Source organism: Myripristis murdjan, chromosome 24 (assembly GCF_902150065.1).
Source record: "Myripristis murdjan chromosome 24, fMyrMur1.1, whole genome shotgun sequence".
In the NCBI taxonomy this organism is placed as follows: Eukaryota; Metazoa; Chordata; class Actinopteri; order Holocentriformes; family Holocentridae; genus Myripristis; species Myripristis murdjan.
This window is the reverse complement of record NC_044003.1, coordinates 20,608,277-20,626,562: the sequence shown is the minus strand read 5'-3', so window position 1 is coordinate 20,626,562 and position 18,286 is coordinate 20,608,277. Positions and strand designations below refer to the sequence as shown.

The window sequence follows — 18,286 nt, the reverse complement described above, 5'->3', positions numbered from 1 at the left end:
TGTACTATATTGTTTTTAATTGCCAGTAGTCCAATCAATAATTGCTCACTGTGGCAGGAGTATTTCTCCGTATCATCACAGCAAGACCACATCAAAACAGCCTGGGTAGAATCCTGTGCACACATTACCCAGTGTAACATTATATTGCTTTATCCATATCTCATGGTGTAGATGTGCTCTGAACTGGACAGCCCATGGCTGGAAACATGGCCAGACTGCCAGTGAGCAGAATGGAAGCAGACATGCTTGATGACTGGCTGGGTGGGCAGCGGTGGGCATAAGAAGACAAAATGGTGGAGCAGCAGCATGGCACCATTCCAACAGCATGACAAAAACCAAACGTAAAACAGGCCAGGTCAAGGACATAGTGATGGCACAACTGATGCTCTGGGCCGGTGACAGATTGTGAGAAACCATCAGATCCTGCTAATGCAATGGTTGTTGAAATGGTGCAGCAAGAGGCAGTGGGACGCTGGGGCAAGAACTGGCAAACCGTGAATGTGCATCTACTGTGTTTTGATTGCACCTCGTGATATTGTGTTTGCTCATGTATATGTCAAGAATTTGAGTTATATATGTGTGCGCAAATCCAAGGAACACGGTGCTCACAGTTGTGTGTTTAGTGCAAAGTCATTGCAGCTGTTGACATTACCTTCATCTTACTAAGCAGGGTCCTTAAAGCCCTTTTCAGATCAGGGGTCTTCTCCGATGGTGAGACTGCCTGCCACTGCAGAGGAAAGTTAAGACTCAGCACCCAGCCCACAGAAAACATGCTGGGGTGGGAGGGCAAGGCAGGGAGGGCAGGGCAAGGTGGGACAGAGCTGGGTGAGGGTGGAAGAAGACGAGAAATGGGGCAAAATGGAGTTGCCAATGGCCAGGCATGGGGACCAAGGGTAAGGGGCAGCCACAGGAGGGATGGTAGGCGATTCTGGAGGCCAGCATAGGATAGGTGGCTGGATAGGAGTAGAAGTTGCCCATAACTGCAAAAGCTACTGTCACAATGAACGTTTGATCCCAGTCATCTTACTGTGTGATGAAATCAAGTAGCCAACATTGCCATGTTACACTGGAACAAGGACAATGCAGCTGGGCAGCAACAGCCCTTGCGATGGGAAATGAAGTGACAGAGCGCAACAAAAACTGAATAAAACATCTCAGCTACATTCAGAGGATTAGGACAGAGGTCACTTGCTGCGTTGCTGTCACCACTGCTGCTCTTTTTCGATTTTATTTACCTGGACAAATTGTTAAAAGGGACATGAAAATAGAGGTCATATGATATCACTCAGTGTCACAATGATTTGAGGCAACAACTAGCTCAACCTAAGTCCAAAGCAAATGTCACAGGGAGGAGACAATAGTCTCTACTGGGGGAAAGCAGGTGGCCAAAGGTTTCAGTGGACTGACTGAAGTTTTACTAAGAAGCGCTGCGGTAGAAGTATGACATCACAGGGAACTAACCAATTGGTTGGAGAAGTGGGATGAGGTGATAGGCCCATACAGTAAGGCCAGGATGTATGTGGCGGATGGGACAGGGGGCAGATTTTGAATGGGCAACAATATGATCCATTCACATCAAATATTTGATATGGTCATCTCTAGGTTCTACACTGATATGGCAAGTAAACAATTATTGTACAATATGTGTGTATGTGGACTTTATTTGTCTGTATAAAATAGTGTGTGGCGTGACGGTGAAATTTACATCCTGGTAGATTCATTTCAAAGACAAAAGATCAAATCATTAAGTCTGCATGCAAATGTTTAACGTAGTCATACCACAATTTGTCCAATCAGATTTGTCCTGATTCAACACAACAGTTAGTAGAAGCTGGAGTATGACACCAAAACAAGATTAGAGGTTAGGTTCCCACTAGAGCCAACCATTCTAAAACTGTTTGCCCTCTTAGTGATGTAAGGAATTTCATTTCAGTTTTAGGCACACAGTTCCAGCAAGAATCAGCCCTACATGAAGCTGTATGTGCAGTATTGGAAAAGTGATTCAGATGTATTTACTAACCTCTCTGTCGAACTGGGAGAGGGGTGCATCACCGCAGTCCATGCCCCCTCCAGAGGACAGGGAGCTCTCTGAGGGAGAGGTCATGGTCTGGCGTTTGGATCCATAGCTTCCTCCTGACAGCTCCCGACGTAGTGCACTGCCATTCTGGGAGGACGAGCCTAGAGGGAGAAGCAAGGAGGAGGGGTGGCAAGGAGTGAGGAAAAAGCCCCCAAAAAGTCAGATAAAGGCTTTAAAAGTGACACTTGCAAGAACACACTTGTGAGGTGACACACATTTTGATACTGTAGTGTTAGCTGTAACCTTGCTTTAATTTCACACATTTAAATTTAATGGTTGCCTAATTTCAAATGAGGTGAACATGATCTTTTCAAGGACCAAAACTTACTAGACTGCAGCCACCAAATGAACACAGGTATATTTTAGGTTTGTCTGTTTTAACTATTTATCTATTCAGCTGTACAGTAGATGGCAATTTGAATATCTGCCCTGCTTGGATAAAGTTTATGTAACTGGATCAGGTCATGATCTGCTACTTACGTATGCCCAGTCCACTACTGGCACTCATGGAACGGCCCGGTTCGGCCCTGTTCTTGGTGATGGAGGGGATGCTGACAGAACCACTGAAGCCGGCACGGCTCTCCTGAACACGGACGTTCTGGTTTAGGCACACAGAACACACACACACACACACACACACAAACACACAAAAACATAGAGAGCAGTGCAGGGGAAAGGAGTGAGGAGGGTGGGGTGACACATACACAAATACACAGCAATCAGTGTGTCCCATGTGCCTACATATAAGTACTGTATGTGATGATATACAGTACTTACATAACTGAATAAGGATGAGGATCAAACATTATTAATGACAGAGGTGTGAGCAGCTTAAGCGTAAACAGAAAAAGCGGCATGCATCCATCAAAACACATTTGTATGATTTTTGATGCACATGCAGCAAAGGTTGTGGAGCAGGATCTGTGAACTTTGGAGGTAAAGAAATATTGTCATTATGAGGTTTATTAGGCATTTAAAGTGAGCATTTCAGGTCAGATTGTAAAATGGGAAATACTGTTTGCATGCTGTAATCGACAAGACAGGGGAACTGAACAGGTGACACCACTCCTATAGAATGTATGTGTGTGTGTGTACCATGGGTAGGTCTTTGAGGATCTGGATGCCATCTCCTGGTCCCATATGGGCCACATGATTGAAGTTGGTGGGGTTGGAGATCAGCTTGTTCCTCATCTCTGGATCACGCAGCATCTCTCTGGAATGAGACATCACACACAAATATGAGTACAGCTTCTAAAACTGAGCTAAGTGTAACCAAGGATCTCACAACACAAAACACACAAACAGAAGAGCACAACACTGCAGATGTGAACAAAGAACACATAAACAGATGTGCATGCATGCGCGCACACACACACACACACACACACATACACACACACACACACACACACACACACACACACACACAGATATAACCTCTCTCATTGTGCCCTAGAATAGCCAGAGTGCAACCGTGCATAGCAGAGAGTGATATTGAGCGAACCTGAAATGTGCCTTCAGCTGCCCACTCAACTCGAACTCTCTTCTACTATGTATGAATTGTCCATTTGGGGAAATGAGCACAGAAGTGTAGTAAATGGTTTGCCAATTGTTTGTTTGTGTGTTTGTTTTTTAACCACCATCCACCCAATAAAACATATACTATTTGTTAGTGTGTTTGCCTCCACTATAAGGCAGTCAGCTGTCAAGGTCAATATGTGTAATTTGTAGCATCTAATGTTTACTTCGCAGTATTTACACTAAATAATGGTAGTTTATATTGTCTGTCAACTTGTCCTCTGTACTCTCCTAGTTGACTAGGTTAAGAGAAAGTAGAATAAGAAAAAAATAAGTTTGCTTTATGATCTTATGCATTATACCAGTTTAGTTTCTTTGCATAGTGTTCCAACACAGAAAAGTAAAAGAGATGCTAATAACTCAGACAGCCTATGAACACATTGTGGTTTGTAAAAATAAAGATTCTGAATATTAGTCCCAGGGAGACGGTGAAACACGCTCGCATGATTTGTTCTGAGTGGTCTGAAGTGTGCTAGCTTGTGTCCAGAGTGAGCTACCTTCTCTGTTGAAGCCGCTCTTCCTCAGGCACCCTGAAGGAGAAGCGTCTCTTGTTGTTCATGCTGCGCACCATCTGCTTCCTGCTGTTGTCTGACGTCTCCGGGACAACTAGCTCATCACCCTCTGGAAGATCAGAATAATAAAATAATATACATCTATACATTATCACCTAGAAAACTTTAATAAAAAACTAAATGGAATGGACTTTCTGTAGGAATAATTGTTTGTTCATCTTCTCTTCAGTATTGTATAAAAATGTGCAGTTACAAAGACTTTAAATTGATGAAAGCTTATACATAATAGTTACTCTAGTAGCTTGGCCTGAGAATGACATGGCAAAGTTTGTAGAATTATTTCATTATTTATTGCTGTTCTACTTTCATAAATACTGTATAAAGAATAAATGGAAGGCATCAGTTTGGCTTGATGAATAGGAAGGCTGTCTAGTGACTGGTCAGATGTTTGATCATCACAACAAAGAACGTGTCCATCAACAGCCATGTGTCCTGATCAAGACATACCAAACCATTTCTGAACTCTTACCTGCCATCTTGTTTCTGAAGTAGATGAGCCGCACAGTCTCCAGCCCAAGCAGGTTCAGGGAGCCATCAAAGTTCAGAGGTCGCACCTGCAGGGCCATCAAAACGAATAGTAAATTCAGCAACAATGGACCACTGATCATATAATTTGTTGCATTTAAAGAAATTACACTCTATTTGCACACTATTTTAAACTGACAAAGTTAAATAAACTGCCAAATCTAGATTTTACTCATCTGATTCACCAGCAGTTCATGCGTCTGTAACAACTGCAGGGATAAGTGAGGTTGCCATGGTGACAGCAGGCAATTTGTAATCATTTAGTCCACCAGGTGGAGCCAGAGATAACAATAAACCTAAAAGTCGTCTCATCTTTTATTCAACACATCGGCTTCAATTGTGCTGAAGCGTCAGTATCACCACATTGAGCAGCCTCCCCTGAGGCAGCCGGCAGCCCACAGCACTGACCTTCTTCAGAGGGATGGTCTGGATCCACTCCATGGTGTTGACGTCAAACACATCTACAGCGTTTTCACTGTATACTGACAGGTAGGGGGCATTGTAGCCTGGAGAGAAGAGGACGTTTTTAGTCTGGCTTTGGTGTTGTTCTGCAGTTCTCCATTTTCACTGTTATTAAGTGTTTCATTTGTCTTTCATTCATTATGATGTATATTTTTACTTCTGCATAATGTATGATATTGCATGGCATTTTTGATGTGATCATTTTTGATGTGTGGTAATTCTATACTCTTTATTGCTTTATTCATGTGCAAGCAAATTGAAGGATCTGAACTCACAGGCAGCGTTAGGCACGGCTGGCCACATTAACTCTTGCTGCCGTGACCTGCGGCCCTGGGAGTCCACATAAACCCCGATGGCGCTGAAGCACAGCAGCAGCTCCTTGGCTGAAATCTCCACGGCACAGAGGGCTTCCAGGCCCTGCTGGGAGATGAAGGCCAGGGTGTGGTCCTCTTGGTGGAGCAGGCTGACTGGGGACATGTCGCCGTGGACGCTGTGGAGTTCATCATAACCACAATCATCATTGTGCTTAGGAGCGAATAATTCATAGTAAGAATTGGAATTTCAAATTAATCCGTAGGGGAAATCATAGTAAAGAAACAATTGGACTTGTCAAGTTTGAGCTGGTGGTGTTCACAATAAAACACGTACACTTACACAACATATGACAATAAAAATTAACAGCAACTCCAAAGGAATAAAATGAACATTTAAAAGCAGAGACCAGCTCTGTTGTATTTAGTAATTAAAAAAAAGGTGCAGTACCTGTAGCGGGTGAAGCCAGCCTGGTAGCCCACATAGAGCCGTTCACTGAGTAAACCCATCCACTGGACGGGCCCCGGGGCCTGCAGCTCCCGCAGCCGACGGTGGCGCATCTTGCTCTTATTCACCTAGAGTGGAGCAGTACAGTGAGAAAGCATAAGATGAAACAACTGAACAACTCAGTGTGGAAAATGGTTCTTTGTTGCAGTAGATATGCATGGATAAACAGAACAAGTTGAACATGTAGACCAAAAATTAAAAATATCATCAAGAGGAGGCAGTATCAACCAGGAGATTTGATGTTAGAATTATTGGGTGAGGAAAGTCAATGAGCGGTGAGCCAGTTTTCCCTTAGATGAAGGAAGATTAATTTAAGTTTACTGTGAAGTGCGTGTGTTAGACTACACTGGACATGTATGAACAGGGTTATGGGTGTCGTGACAACCAACTTTTAGGTAGTCTGCCATTGTCAAAATTTTATTAGGTGTCATACACCATTCAAATCAAATGGCAAATCATTCATATTTTTTCATCTTCCCATTTTGTCCAATCAAACACAGCACAAAATACTCTGTTTCTTCAACAACAGATCAACAAACCAACTACCCAACAGCCTTGCATCCTCACCTCGTAGCATATAATCTGTCTCTTCATGGCCACACAAAGGCAAGTGAGCGAACCGTTGCGGACAGGCCCAGAGACAATGGTCTGGCAGCCTTTGGTCTCAGCCAGCTTGTAGGAGTCGGTCTCGCGGCCATCCAGAGCCTGTGTGGGAAAGAGCCGCACGTGGCGGTTTCTGCCAGAGATGACCGCCAACAGCTGCTCCTGGGGGATCAGGTCGATGTGGTGCACCTTCTTGTTGTCCCCCACCCGAATGATTTCTGTGGAGGGAGGGGAGGAGGGAGGAATGAGAGGGCAGGGAGGAGGAAAAAGGTATAGTAATGTGAAGGACAAGAATGTAAAGAGTGAGTAATACGGGAGGCCAAGAAAAAGAGAGCAAAGCAAGAGAAAGTAAGTGAAAAAATTTAAGAACAAAAGGAAGAAGAGAGAGACGGAATGAAAAGGAATGGAGATAAAACGAGAAACCAAGGGGAAAATATGGATAAAGATGGAATAAAAGAGGGAGGAAATGAGGGAGAATAACATAGTAGATGGGTAGGAGAGGGACAGAAGAAGAGGTGAAGAAAAAGGATGTGGGAAGGAGGGATAGAGGATGGGTAGTAGGGGAAAGAAGTCAACATCAGTACAAACTGCAACATGTCACTGTGTGCTTGCTGTATCCACCATCCCATGCAAAGACATTCAAAGGAGCACAAGAAAAAAAAGTATATGTGGACAGAGAACAGGAAACAAAGCTTTCAAGTAGATCTCACCATCTTTGGTGACATGGATGACATACAGGCCTTCCTCATTGCCCAGGGCGACACGCTCGTGATCTGAAGGCAAAGGAAATAGAGGGAAAGGGCTAGCTCAGTGCCAGACACAAGACAGAAAAGGGCATTCTGTGTGGAAAATGTTCCAATCTGCTGAGTTCTATTTTCATAACATGGGGAACGTCGAACTGCCAGCCCTGGAGGGTTTCTCAGATGTAATTGCTTGTCTGTGAATTCAGCAGGGACCCATGAGGGCCAAAATATGCCATTCAGAGAAGATGTTTCAGCTGTATCTGGAATAGCTATTCTCTGCAGCAAAAACACAAACAAGGAATGATTGATTTTTTTTTAAATGCTGGCTGCAGAAAGACTGTTTTTGGAAATATGTGGTACAAGGGAAATATTCAAGCCTGCGATCTTGATAAACAACAACATATTTAAAATTAGATTCTCAGTTTGTGCATGTAGAAAAGTTACCTTTTGCAACCTTGTTGTGTGACCATGCACTGAAATCTCTTCTCTCATAATACACATGACACATAAACACTTCAGTCATGTTGAATGCAATGTTAATTGAGCTCAAAGGCCTCTCTGTATAGGGGATGTACTGTGTGTGACTGTGTGTGAAAGGGCTAGATCCTTCTGTGAGTGCTCACCTATGATAGCAGCAGACTGTGTTGTCTTGATGAGCGGCAAGGTGCTGTCATAAGCCTCCTTGGGCACATAGACAAAGCGTTCCTTAAGCTTGTTCTTCTTAAGGATGCGGTGGAGCTCGTTGAGCAGGCCCACCCACTTGTTCCTCTCCTGGTCACTGTCAGCAAGGATCAGAATGGAGGGCTTGTGGCTGCTGGAGGGAGAAAGCTGGGATGCAGTCACCTTAGAATAAAGAGGAAGGAAAGGAAGAAAAGTAATCTTAAACAGTGAACAAAATGTGTTATTGTTAGTCACTGATATGCCTCTGCATCAATGAAACCAAAACCAGGTCCTGTGCAATTACTGCTCTTGTAATTCTGATTTTGCCTGAGCGTTAAAAGGAACTTTTGTCACAAAGCAATACCCTAGCAGCAGTGCTATTTAAACATATGTTAATAAATGAAACCATTTGAATCTGCTCAGCTGTGATGCAGGCACAGATAAGTTCAAAGTGTAACTGAAACAATACACTGCAAAACTGCTTCACTTGTTTGTTTAATTGACATTTTGATTGACAGAATTAAAGTATCAACAGAAGTGGTGTTAGTCTCTATATAAGCCTGTTATAGTCTGTTGATGCTTTCATTCTGAAGGTTCATTGCCCAAATATCACCTTAAATTCTGTAAGTGAAGTAGTGTTGCACTGTATTTGATTTCAGTTATATGAGAGTTTCCAGTAAACTGATTTTCTGTATTTTTTTTCAAAGAGGTGTAAAAAACAAGATACAAGAATCATTATGGGAATCAGCAGCCTGAGTGAAACGCTTGGCCAATGGACTGGTTGAAACTGACTCACAAACAGTATTAATACTCTGAAAATGAACTTACTCTGAATATACATGGGATGTCTTTGCGGCTTGCATGGATGACATCAGAGGCCAGGACAGAACTGACTGAAAATTCCTCGTCCCTGTTTGACAGAGTGAGACAGATGATCAGATATGAAGGAGCACATCATTTTCAACATCTGTTTACTTTACTTATTATCCTGTTGGCTCTCAGAACTGCACACTATCCTGGCTTTGAGGTTCAATATTCAGGGCATGCTAATACAGCTTCACAGTTCTCTCCATGGATTCTGTATTAACCATCAAGCAAATGAATTGCTAACTTGTCCTACTTTCCCTCTGTATCATTGATCTGTCTGACCTCTATGCTAGACTGGTTGGTTTTGCCATAGTCATAGTCATAGTCATAGTCATATTTATTAACTCTTCACCACAATTGTGGTATGGAGTACAAACAATACAAAATAAATGATGAACAGTCACTAACTGTCTAAAATAACCATAGTCCAGAAGAACCCTCCATTTGTAGTTGCCTTTGCTCATTTTTTGCCTAACAGACTATTACTCTGGACTGGTTGATGTACTTCTCTAAGCGACCTGTTATTTGTAGTCCAGGGACAGTATTACAGAAACTTCCTATCTTATCCTATAAGATCCTATAAGATAGGATTTTTCACCATTTGATATTACTGAAGCAAAATCCCAATCCTATGTAACAAATAGCTAAATTACTAATTGCTGTGGCCCCTTAGTTAAACTGCATGACACGGCAAACCGAGATACCTTTGGGGTGTTAAGACACTTCACTTTGAAAATCAACGTTTTATGAAAAAACAAAGATCACAATGCTCTGCCTGTTGACATTTTGTTGGTTTTGTAAAAGCAGTAAAAGGGCAGCTGCATGGATCAAACAAGTTAGCAAACACTTCCTGGTGGAAATGTGTAATGGTTAGGACAGCTTAACAGCTATCCTAAAGTTAGGAGAGTTTAATTAAGATTTTGGGAAGTTAGGATGTATTAACACACTGTTCCTATCTTTAGGCAGGATAGGAACATTAACTTAATTACCATGGTTACCAAACAGTTAAGATAACATATGCAAGTTAGAAAGTTTCTGTAATATAGGCTAGAGCTGAACCATATGGTAAAAAAAAAATTACACTGTGGTTTTACAGATATTGCGGTATGATTCAAGATTTTAGTAGGAATGATAACTTTGTACAATAATTTTTATTTTCAATTAAAATGCTGTTGACATGCTGATTTTTGACAATGTTTGGTCACATGTTACATTTATTAAAAAAAAAAAAAAAAATGCAGCTCCTGAGAGTGAGTTTGATGACATTTCGATTAACTGTTCAGTCCTAATATGGGCCCAGAAGTAGGCCTGTCGCGATATGCGATAAGTCGGTTAATTGCACGGTAAATTTAAATGAAGTCGGTAACTTTTCTGACCGCGATTAATTGCCACATTCATGCGTGTTTGTTTTCCTTGTCTCTCTCTGCCAAAGAGACCAGACGACAAGAGCGTTCACTGTCGTGCGTTGTCTGTCAGCAAGGTGAGTTGGTTCATTAGCGGAATGAACGGAGGGAACGCTCGTCGTCGAGTGTCTTTGTCTCTGTGAGGGGGCGGGGCCATGGGCTACACACACACACACACACACACACACACACACACACACAGTGTGCTCCTTGTGAGGTAGAGACGAGGCGGAGAAAATAGGGAGAGCGACATGGAACTTCTTCCCAAACCAAACGCAGCAGAGCAGATGAGAGAGGGGAGCCCAGTCACCTGGACGAGACGGTGTGCCCCTATCCAAACTAAAAGAGGGAAAATGAGCAAATTTTCCACCCGAACAATTTTCCCAGTCAAGGAAAAAAAAACAAAACAAAACAAGCCAAGACGCAAAGAGAAGTGTTGGAAGTGTTGACTGTTCAGGAATGTTAGTCTCTATACCTCTCTGCTAATGTTTAATATTTATCTAAGTATTGTTTACAAAGACTTGATCATCCATTTTATTCGTTGTTTTGATTGTGTGTAGTTTTTGAGTGTTTTTTTCTTAATAGAGAAAAAGTCTATTTTTTATATTGTTTTTGGTTTTTATTCAAGTGAATTTTTGATAAGAGACTCAGAGTCCATTTCAATGTTTTTGGCTGTGTTTTTTTTTTTTTTTTTTATTACAGTGCACTTTTTGTTATCAGGGACAGTTGGTCAAATTTTTTGTATTCATAAGGTCTTTATTTATTTATTTTGGTATTTTAACATCTTATTTATTTTGGATATTTAAATTTTCTTGTTTACATTTTTAAATATTCTTGTTGAATAAATGTTTGTTTCCCTTTAAAACAATGTACTTGCATCATTATGCCTTTATTATCATAATTGAAGTTTAAAGAATGGTCTGAAAATGTCAAAATTACAAAAATCATAAATCTGGTCTTAAAAGCACAATATTACGCAATATTATCGCTTATCGCAATGATTTCTGACACAATTAATCGCACAGCAAAATTTGTTATCATGACAGACCTACCCAGAAGAACAGTTACTTCATAGTTCTCTTACCTCATATCTATGACTTGACTGACCACTACACTTGGCTGTGTGGCCTTTCCCTCTCCCAGTTCGTAGAGGAACAGTTTGAAGTCACACACCACAGCCATCGCCCGCTGCCAGCCTTTTTTCACTCCTGTTGGCTTGGGCACCTAGAGCAGACACAGAGACACTTTTAATTCAGACCTAACAATCCTAGTAAAAATCCTTTATACAATGCCAAAAGCATTTGGGTTACAAGTGAAGCAGAACTCATGAAGCAGAACTCAAGCAATGTCACTGTGTTGCATATACAACTGTATCCATCTTTAGAATAAAATTACTGACATGCTTTGAAAAATGGGCAGTAGTAATATAAGGTATGGTGCAGTATAGCAGATGGGCTAAAATATAAAAATCACTGGTACCATTTAATGTTAAATTTCTGCCCTCTGTGACTTTGGAAAAGTAGGTGTAACTTACCACAGATGGTTCTGTTTTACTAAACTTATCACATGACACTAAATACAACCTAGGACAGGTTAAAATCCCAGTTATAGTAGCCCAAGTAGGCAGCAACTAAATATTTTTCAATATTTTTGCACTGATACAAAGAGAAGATTTATCAAACTGAGTCCAAAGGTTTACTGGGTTTCAGATTCAGAAGAAAACACCTCAGAAACAGAGTCTCACTCACCCTGACATGGCCTTCATAGGCAGTACCGATGCCCCTCTGGGGGTCGATACCCAGTGGGCCCTTGGTCTGGTCCTGGGGTACAGGACACACAGCTGGAGCCTTGTCCGCACACGTTACATGGCAGGAGAAGTTACACACTGGACAAGGAGACACAGGGAGGCAATATGGGGACCAATGAGATATTTGGCACATCCAGTCTTTATTTACAAAAATTTAATTGAACAAGATACAAAATTAAAGGTCTAACTGACATTATAGCTTTAATTTTTTCAGTTCCACAGATTTTTTTCATCACTTATATTGGAATAAAGGAATACCAATCATTTGGGGCAAAATATAAGATCAGCTTTAGACTGCTATAAGTTACATGCTATTTTTTTAGATGTTTAGCTTATTTATTTATTTATTTTTACACTTCCCTCCAATCGGCCTGTCTCTCCCTTCCTTTATTTTTCTCCTTACCTTCACAGGTACAGCCTTGGCGTATGAGTCCCACCATGAGGGAAGTGCACTGGTTACACTTAGTGGGAGTGCCGAATGACTTCACTACAAACTGGTGGGCTTTGGGCTACAGTGGGAAAGGAAAGCAATTAATTATATCCATTTGAAGTTGGCAGTGTATGCAGGCTGGATTATTCAACAACATGTGACCATAGACAAATATCTAACCTTAGGAGAGGAGCGTCCGATACTGCCATATCCCCCGGAGCGCATGGTAGGAGTCTGGACTGCACGAGGTGGATGGTCTATCAACTGCATGTCAGAACCCACAACAATATCAAGCAGTGAACAAAAAACACACTGTGGTAAAATTGCCAAATCTATAGTTTCTGACAAATGTATTAGTGACAAATAACATGGTTAAAAGCCACCCAGGCCAGAGCTTCCCCAAGAAGGACAAAGAAATTCTACCAGAGAAGTCAGGAGTGAAGGTTGAGGAAACAAAAGTTAAATATTTTCTGTCTTAGTGTGGCGTTGTTGTTGCTTAGACATCTTCATTACTGTGTTGCTGACTTGACTTACAGTGGCTGAAATTGTGAGTTGTTCTGAATAGAAGTTTCAGCTAAACGCTTAATTGTAAATTGTCAATTGAGCTATTGTGTTGGGTTGTGTTAGGCCATATTAAGACCAAGTTTTTCTTGTTGCTCAACATGCCAGACATACAAACATCATGATTCCTGTTTCAGAGCTATCTAGGCTGGGTCTGAAGGCTAACAGGTCCGTTGTACATTGTATTTTCTATGTCAATGTTCTAAACAATTCCCAACAGGTTTTATGATCATTATAGTAGACAGGCTGGAAAATAACTCATCAGCAGCCAAATTCTACTAATGTTTGGCTATGAGGTTATAAACCAGCAATTAAAGCAGGGGCCATATTACAGAAGCTCCCTAACTTAAGATCCTATCTTAACTGTTTGGTAACCATGACAATTAAGGTTAGGACCTGATTTAGGAAAATATATCATTAGAAATAACCAGCTCCTAAGTTCAAGTTTCTATTCTAACTTAAGATAGAAAAAGTGTATAACTCAAGCTTCCTAGATTGCAGCTAAAATAAAATGTCAACCGGCAGAAGTTATTTGTTGAAAGATGCACAGCTGACCAAACAATTTGTTGCAGTTTGATAATAAAACGCTCATTGGTGGTTTTCAAACAATCCTGGGCAATGATTCTGCAGTTAGCTCAGCAGCTGCCACAAGCTTTGGAGAGACCGACCAGGCAACACGGGCATTTCCCAGCTGTAGTACAACTAGCAAACTGCTTCATTTACTTTGCAAAAGGAGATTTTCAAAGTGAACTGTCTAACACTGCAAAAAAAAAAAAAAAAAAAAAAAAAAAAAACTCAACCTGCTGTGTCACACAATTTATTCAAGGGAGCAGCCACATTGCTCGCTACATAGTTTTGGGTGGGGTGGGGGGTTGAGGATGGTAGCATCGGTTTCTAGATAACAGACATAAAAGCTGATAACTGATGCTGGATTGAGTATTTAAGATTTCCTAAGCCGAGATAAGATGAATTAAGATAATATAGATAAGATAGGATTAGTTTGGATGTGCTTCTGTAATACCTAATTGGGAAAAATCCTACCTTAGACTCTTAATATCTTAATGTAAGACTTAAGATGGAAGTTTCTGTAAAACGGCCCTGGGTATCAAACAATCATTCAAAGGTCCTCTTGTACTTGGAAAGTTTGGCCGAATCATGGAAGTGGCTGCTTAACCTCAACATGTACCAGCCACTGTGGCCTGTAGATAAAAAAGTTTAGGTTTTCTGACAAGACTTAGAGCTTGTCTGACCTCTATGGGCTCCATATCACTAGCCATGGAGGGTGAACGTGAGCGGGACTTGAGGTGGGACTTAGGGTCCTCTTCCCGGGATGGAGTGTTGGAGGGGGTGAAGTTATCCATAGAGTCCACCTGAAGAGAGAGAGGTAGGGGAGGAATAGGATTGTAGGGTGTGTGAGAGAGAGAAAGTGACGAAAGAGAAAAACACCATGAGAGGAAAATGGAAGACAAAGTAGATAGAAGGGAATGGGAAAGGAGGAATAAAGAAACAGGTTGGAGTGAAACAGGAGATTAAGAGGGGAAAGAGGGGGGAGGAGACAAGGGCAGAAGGCAGAGGAAAGAGGTAAAGGGTGTTAGTTTGAGTTGTTGTGTCAGATTCCTGAATAGAAGACACCAGGGAACAAAATGCACCATCCATGCTTAGGGAGGGGGTCAGGCACCATAACACACATAGGGCTGGGTATCGAGAACAAGTTCCAATTTAGTCCCAGTTCCAAATGGCCTAATTCACAGAAACATCTAAGCCACTGGACCAGTGATACCTCTACGTCATTGAGAATGTTGAACAGCTGGATGCTTCCTGAGTAGCTGTGCAACATTTTTGACTCTTTTGGCAGGCTGTCAATTGAAAACAGTGACCTAATTTGATGTCAGGGGTGGATACATCACTAACTTTCAGTTTAAACACCTGCAAAGTTTATGTTCCTGTACAGTAAAATATAGCAAGTCTGGCAGCACATCCTTCCTCAAAATCTAAAGTTACTGGAAACTGTTACAAAAAAGAAAAAAAAAAGGCCATAAAATTACTCTACCACTTGTGCAGAGTAATCCAAGTGTTTTGAAGCCAAATGATTGCACTATGGATGCTGAAAACCTAATTTTTTCCTCATTACCTCCTTGATGTTTTTGTGTTTGATCTGCACCTTGCCAACATTCACAACAATAGCAAGCAGATGCTGCCTTCAAATGCTGTCAGAAATACTGCAATTACAGGTACAGCACACTTGAAGGACCCTATCAAAAGTTAAATACAAACATGAATCCAGTTACTATTTTTTCACTTGTTCTTGCAATGTGTTCTCTCAAATAAGTCATTAATGTGTAATGTGCCAAATTTGTCTTAGCTGTTTTGAAAAGTAATTCTGAGACTAGAAACACAACAATACCTTTCTTGAGCAATAAAACAAAGTTGACTTCACTAAATCTGTATATAGTCTTCTATCCAACAATTTTTACAAGAATAATTGATTGGGAAATTGGTAAAGAATCACATCAATAAGAATAAAAATGGCAATGGAATCACTAAAATCCTAACGATACCCACCCCTAAACAGACAGCACATGGGGAAAAAAAGACTCAATAGAATTTGTGGGCAAGATATGTGACCTCATCCACTGGACGTTGAAAGCCATGTTGGAAAACAGGCCACAACTTTATTGTACACCATGTATCTAAACACAGGGAACACATCATAGCTTACTGACCATGCTAATTTGAGACACCGCAAGTGTGCGCCATACACCATGCAGCAGGGCCATTCACAAAGCTAAACTGAGGAGTCAGAAGAAGACACACACCGACACCAATGCAAGCACACACACTGTAGGAGGACAAAGCAACACACACAGACACACACACACACACCAGTTTCCCATGCAATCAAAAGCAAAAATATACATAGTCAGAAAACATTGATACCTTTGACTTCACTCCCATTAATAAAGCAGGAAACCTTTTCTCCAAAGCCACTAACATGCAACCAGACAGCCACACAGAAACATACACAGACCTTGACACACATGTACATATTAAATATCCATGCGACAAAGACAAGACAGCACAACAGTTTGGGGCTAGATGACAGCGATCACAGAGCACAGTGATGGTGCTTACACGTCTGCCTTTGCTAGCTGGGCCAACGGATGGCGAGCGCTTCAGTGGGAGAGACAAGAGGCAGAGAGTGGCAGAGACAAAGAGATGAGTGAACATCAGAAAGGCTGTCTGACAAAGCTGAAAACAAACACTGAGACAGAATGAAAAAGATAAATATTTAAATGGTAACATAAGTTGTCATTAAATGGCGGTACTGTATGCCCACAAGGGTTTGAACTGAAGAAGAGTTTGGATGGTTGATGATGACTCACAGGAATACACATGGTGATAGGGAGGAAACATCTGGGAGCACAGAAGCTACACAAGTTATCTTTCTGGCAGTTGATATGAATGGATGGGTGAAAGATTTACATCACGTATATTGAGTCTGTCTGTGGTTTTGAAGCCAAGCCCTGGTGCTAGAGAGCTGAGGCAGGGTGTTTTACAGTAGCTCACTAGCCTATGAAAATGGGTACTGGCTAGCATCCTCATGCTAAAGCACAAGAGCAGCACACTGCAAAAAAAATATCCATTAACAAGCCATTTAGTCTTTGCGAATAGTATTCTTCTGATCTTAGTATTCACACTCAACTACATTTGTTATTAAAGCAGTTTAAAACACTTCAGTCAGGTGAGATAATTTTACTTGCCTGCAATGTGGCTGATGCAATATCTTGAAACAAGGCAGATCATACCACTAGTATTAAGATAATTAAATTTTGATATTTGATAAGAAATTAAGTAAGCCTTGAACCAAGTTGATTTGCATTTGGAGCAAGTGAAATTGTATCCCCACACTGGCATTTGCTTTCCACTTTTTAAGTCTGACTTATGACTTGTCAAGATACACTTTTTTTCCCAGTAACTCTGCTCTTCACACACCCACACACACACACACTGGACCATATATGTAGTGTGTTCACGCAGATCTATCTTCTCTCAGCTAGTAAATGGGCTCACAGACCTCCTCCAGCATATAACTAGAGCTACTGTCACAGACACAGACCTCTGCCTAGCCAAGAGAAACTTACGTCTTCCCAAAACTCAATTAAAGAGGATGAGGATGAGGAATAAGAGTCCTGATGTACCAGAGAATGAAAGCAAGGGGAAAATATAAAAAAAAAAGACACAACAAAAATACTCATTTGAATAATTCATGTGAATAAAAATGATATAAGCATGGAGAAACAATACAGTGATAGAAGTTAAAAAAGCACAGCTCTGGTAATGATGGAAGAACTGAAAAATATAAGAGATTTAGGAAAATTAAAAAGACCATGGGGTTCCTGCTGATTTACTCGCTTTCAAAGAATCAAGTGGTTTTACATGATTGGGGATCTTGGGGTTTGTGCTCTGAGAAACTCCTGGCTTGTTTGGAGACAGACTGAAAAACAGGTGCTAACTTCAAATAATCCAAAATCAGAGTCCTGTATTATTTGTTTTGAAGTGTTTAAGCGTCAGTAGATGGCTACTTACATCAAACTGGTCAAGGGCTGAGGTGGGGGCATTGAGGAAAGCCAAGAAGGAATTCTGGGAATCCTGGTGCTTGACACCTACAGACACAGAACAAACAATACAACCATGGTAAAGTCGGTGATATTAAAACTTCAAAGGGTTTCTTAAACTTAACGGGTCACAGGATTATTTCCAGGAAGCAGGGCTGTTTCATATGACCAAAGCAACAATAAATTTCCATGTACCTGATACATGGCTATATTTCTAAAGCAGGGGTGTCAATTTCCTGATTTTGGACGCTGGGTGCAATATAAAAGTCGTTTACAGTCGTTTACAATAAATCTTATTCAAGAGCAGTCAACATTAAGTTTCATACCATACAATGCCCATTCAATAAGGAGGGCCAGTGTAAATGCAAACAATGGTAACATTCAGAGGCCACTCACACTGGCAAGTTTGATCCGCGCCCAAGCACGATTGCCCTTAAAATCCGGATTCTTTGACCAGTGTGATCGCTCCGTATCGTGCTTGAATACAGTACACTTCCCCCGCTCTGGCACGGTTGGAAGGGGTGTGCTTCAGCGCGGTACGGGCGCATACACGAGCACATGCA

General features: G+C 41.3%; 1 protein-coding gene across 8 annotated transcripts in view; it reads right to left on the bottom strand.

Moving 5' to 3' along the window:
• cdc42bpab (CDC42 binding protein kinase alpha (DMPK-like) b) overlaps positions 1-18,286 on the bottom strand; it is a 93,569-nt gene that overhangs the window by 6,867 nt on the left and 68,416 nt on the right. For 3 of the 8 annotated variants that reach the window (XM_030046996.1, XM_030046997.1, XM_030046999.1), the window contains 21 exons: positions 17,695-17,771; positions 17,250-17,297; positions 16,240-16,278; positions 14,358-14,477; positions 12,727-12,810; positions 12,520-12,625; positions 12,058-12,194; positions 11,394-11,533; positions 8,868-8,949; positions 8,003-8,222; positions 7,347-7,409; positions 6,601-6,854; positions 5,977-6,101; positions 5,490-5,704; positions 5,161-5,258; positions 4,697-4,781; positions 4,153-4,276; positions 3,173-3,290; positions 2,558-2,675; positions 2,021-2,178; positions 653-727 (listed from right to left, as the gene is read on the bottom strand). In XM_030046996.1, the coding sequence (XP_029902856.1) occupies positions 653-727; positions 2,021-2,178; positions 2,558-2,675; positions 3,173-3,290; positions 4,153-4,276; positions 4,697-4,781; positions 5,161-5,258; positions 5,490-5,704; positions 5,977-6,101; positions 6,601-6,854; positions 7,347-7,409; positions 8,003-8,222; positions 8,868-8,949; positions 11,394-11,533; positions 12,058-12,194; positions 12,520-12,625; positions 12,727-12,810; positions 14,358-14,477; positions 16,240-16,278; positions 17,250-17,297; positions 17,695-17,771 (2,486 nt within the window). The remainder of the gene's footprint in view (positions 1-652; positions 728-2,020; positions 2,179-2,557; positions 2,676-3,172; positions 3,291-4,152; positions 4,277-4,696; positions 4,782-5,160; positions 5,259-5,489; positions 5,705-5,976; positions 6,102-6,600; positions 6,855-7,346; positions 7,410-8,002; positions 8,223-8,867; positions 8,950-11,393; positions 11,534-12,057; positions 12,195-12,519; positions 12,626-12,726; positions 12,811-14,357; positions 14,478-16,239; positions 16,279-17,249; positions 17,298-17,694; positions 17,772-18,286) is intronic. The other 5 variants (XM_030047000.1, XM_030047001.1, XM_030046998.1 and 2 more) reach the window with 4 other exon arrangements.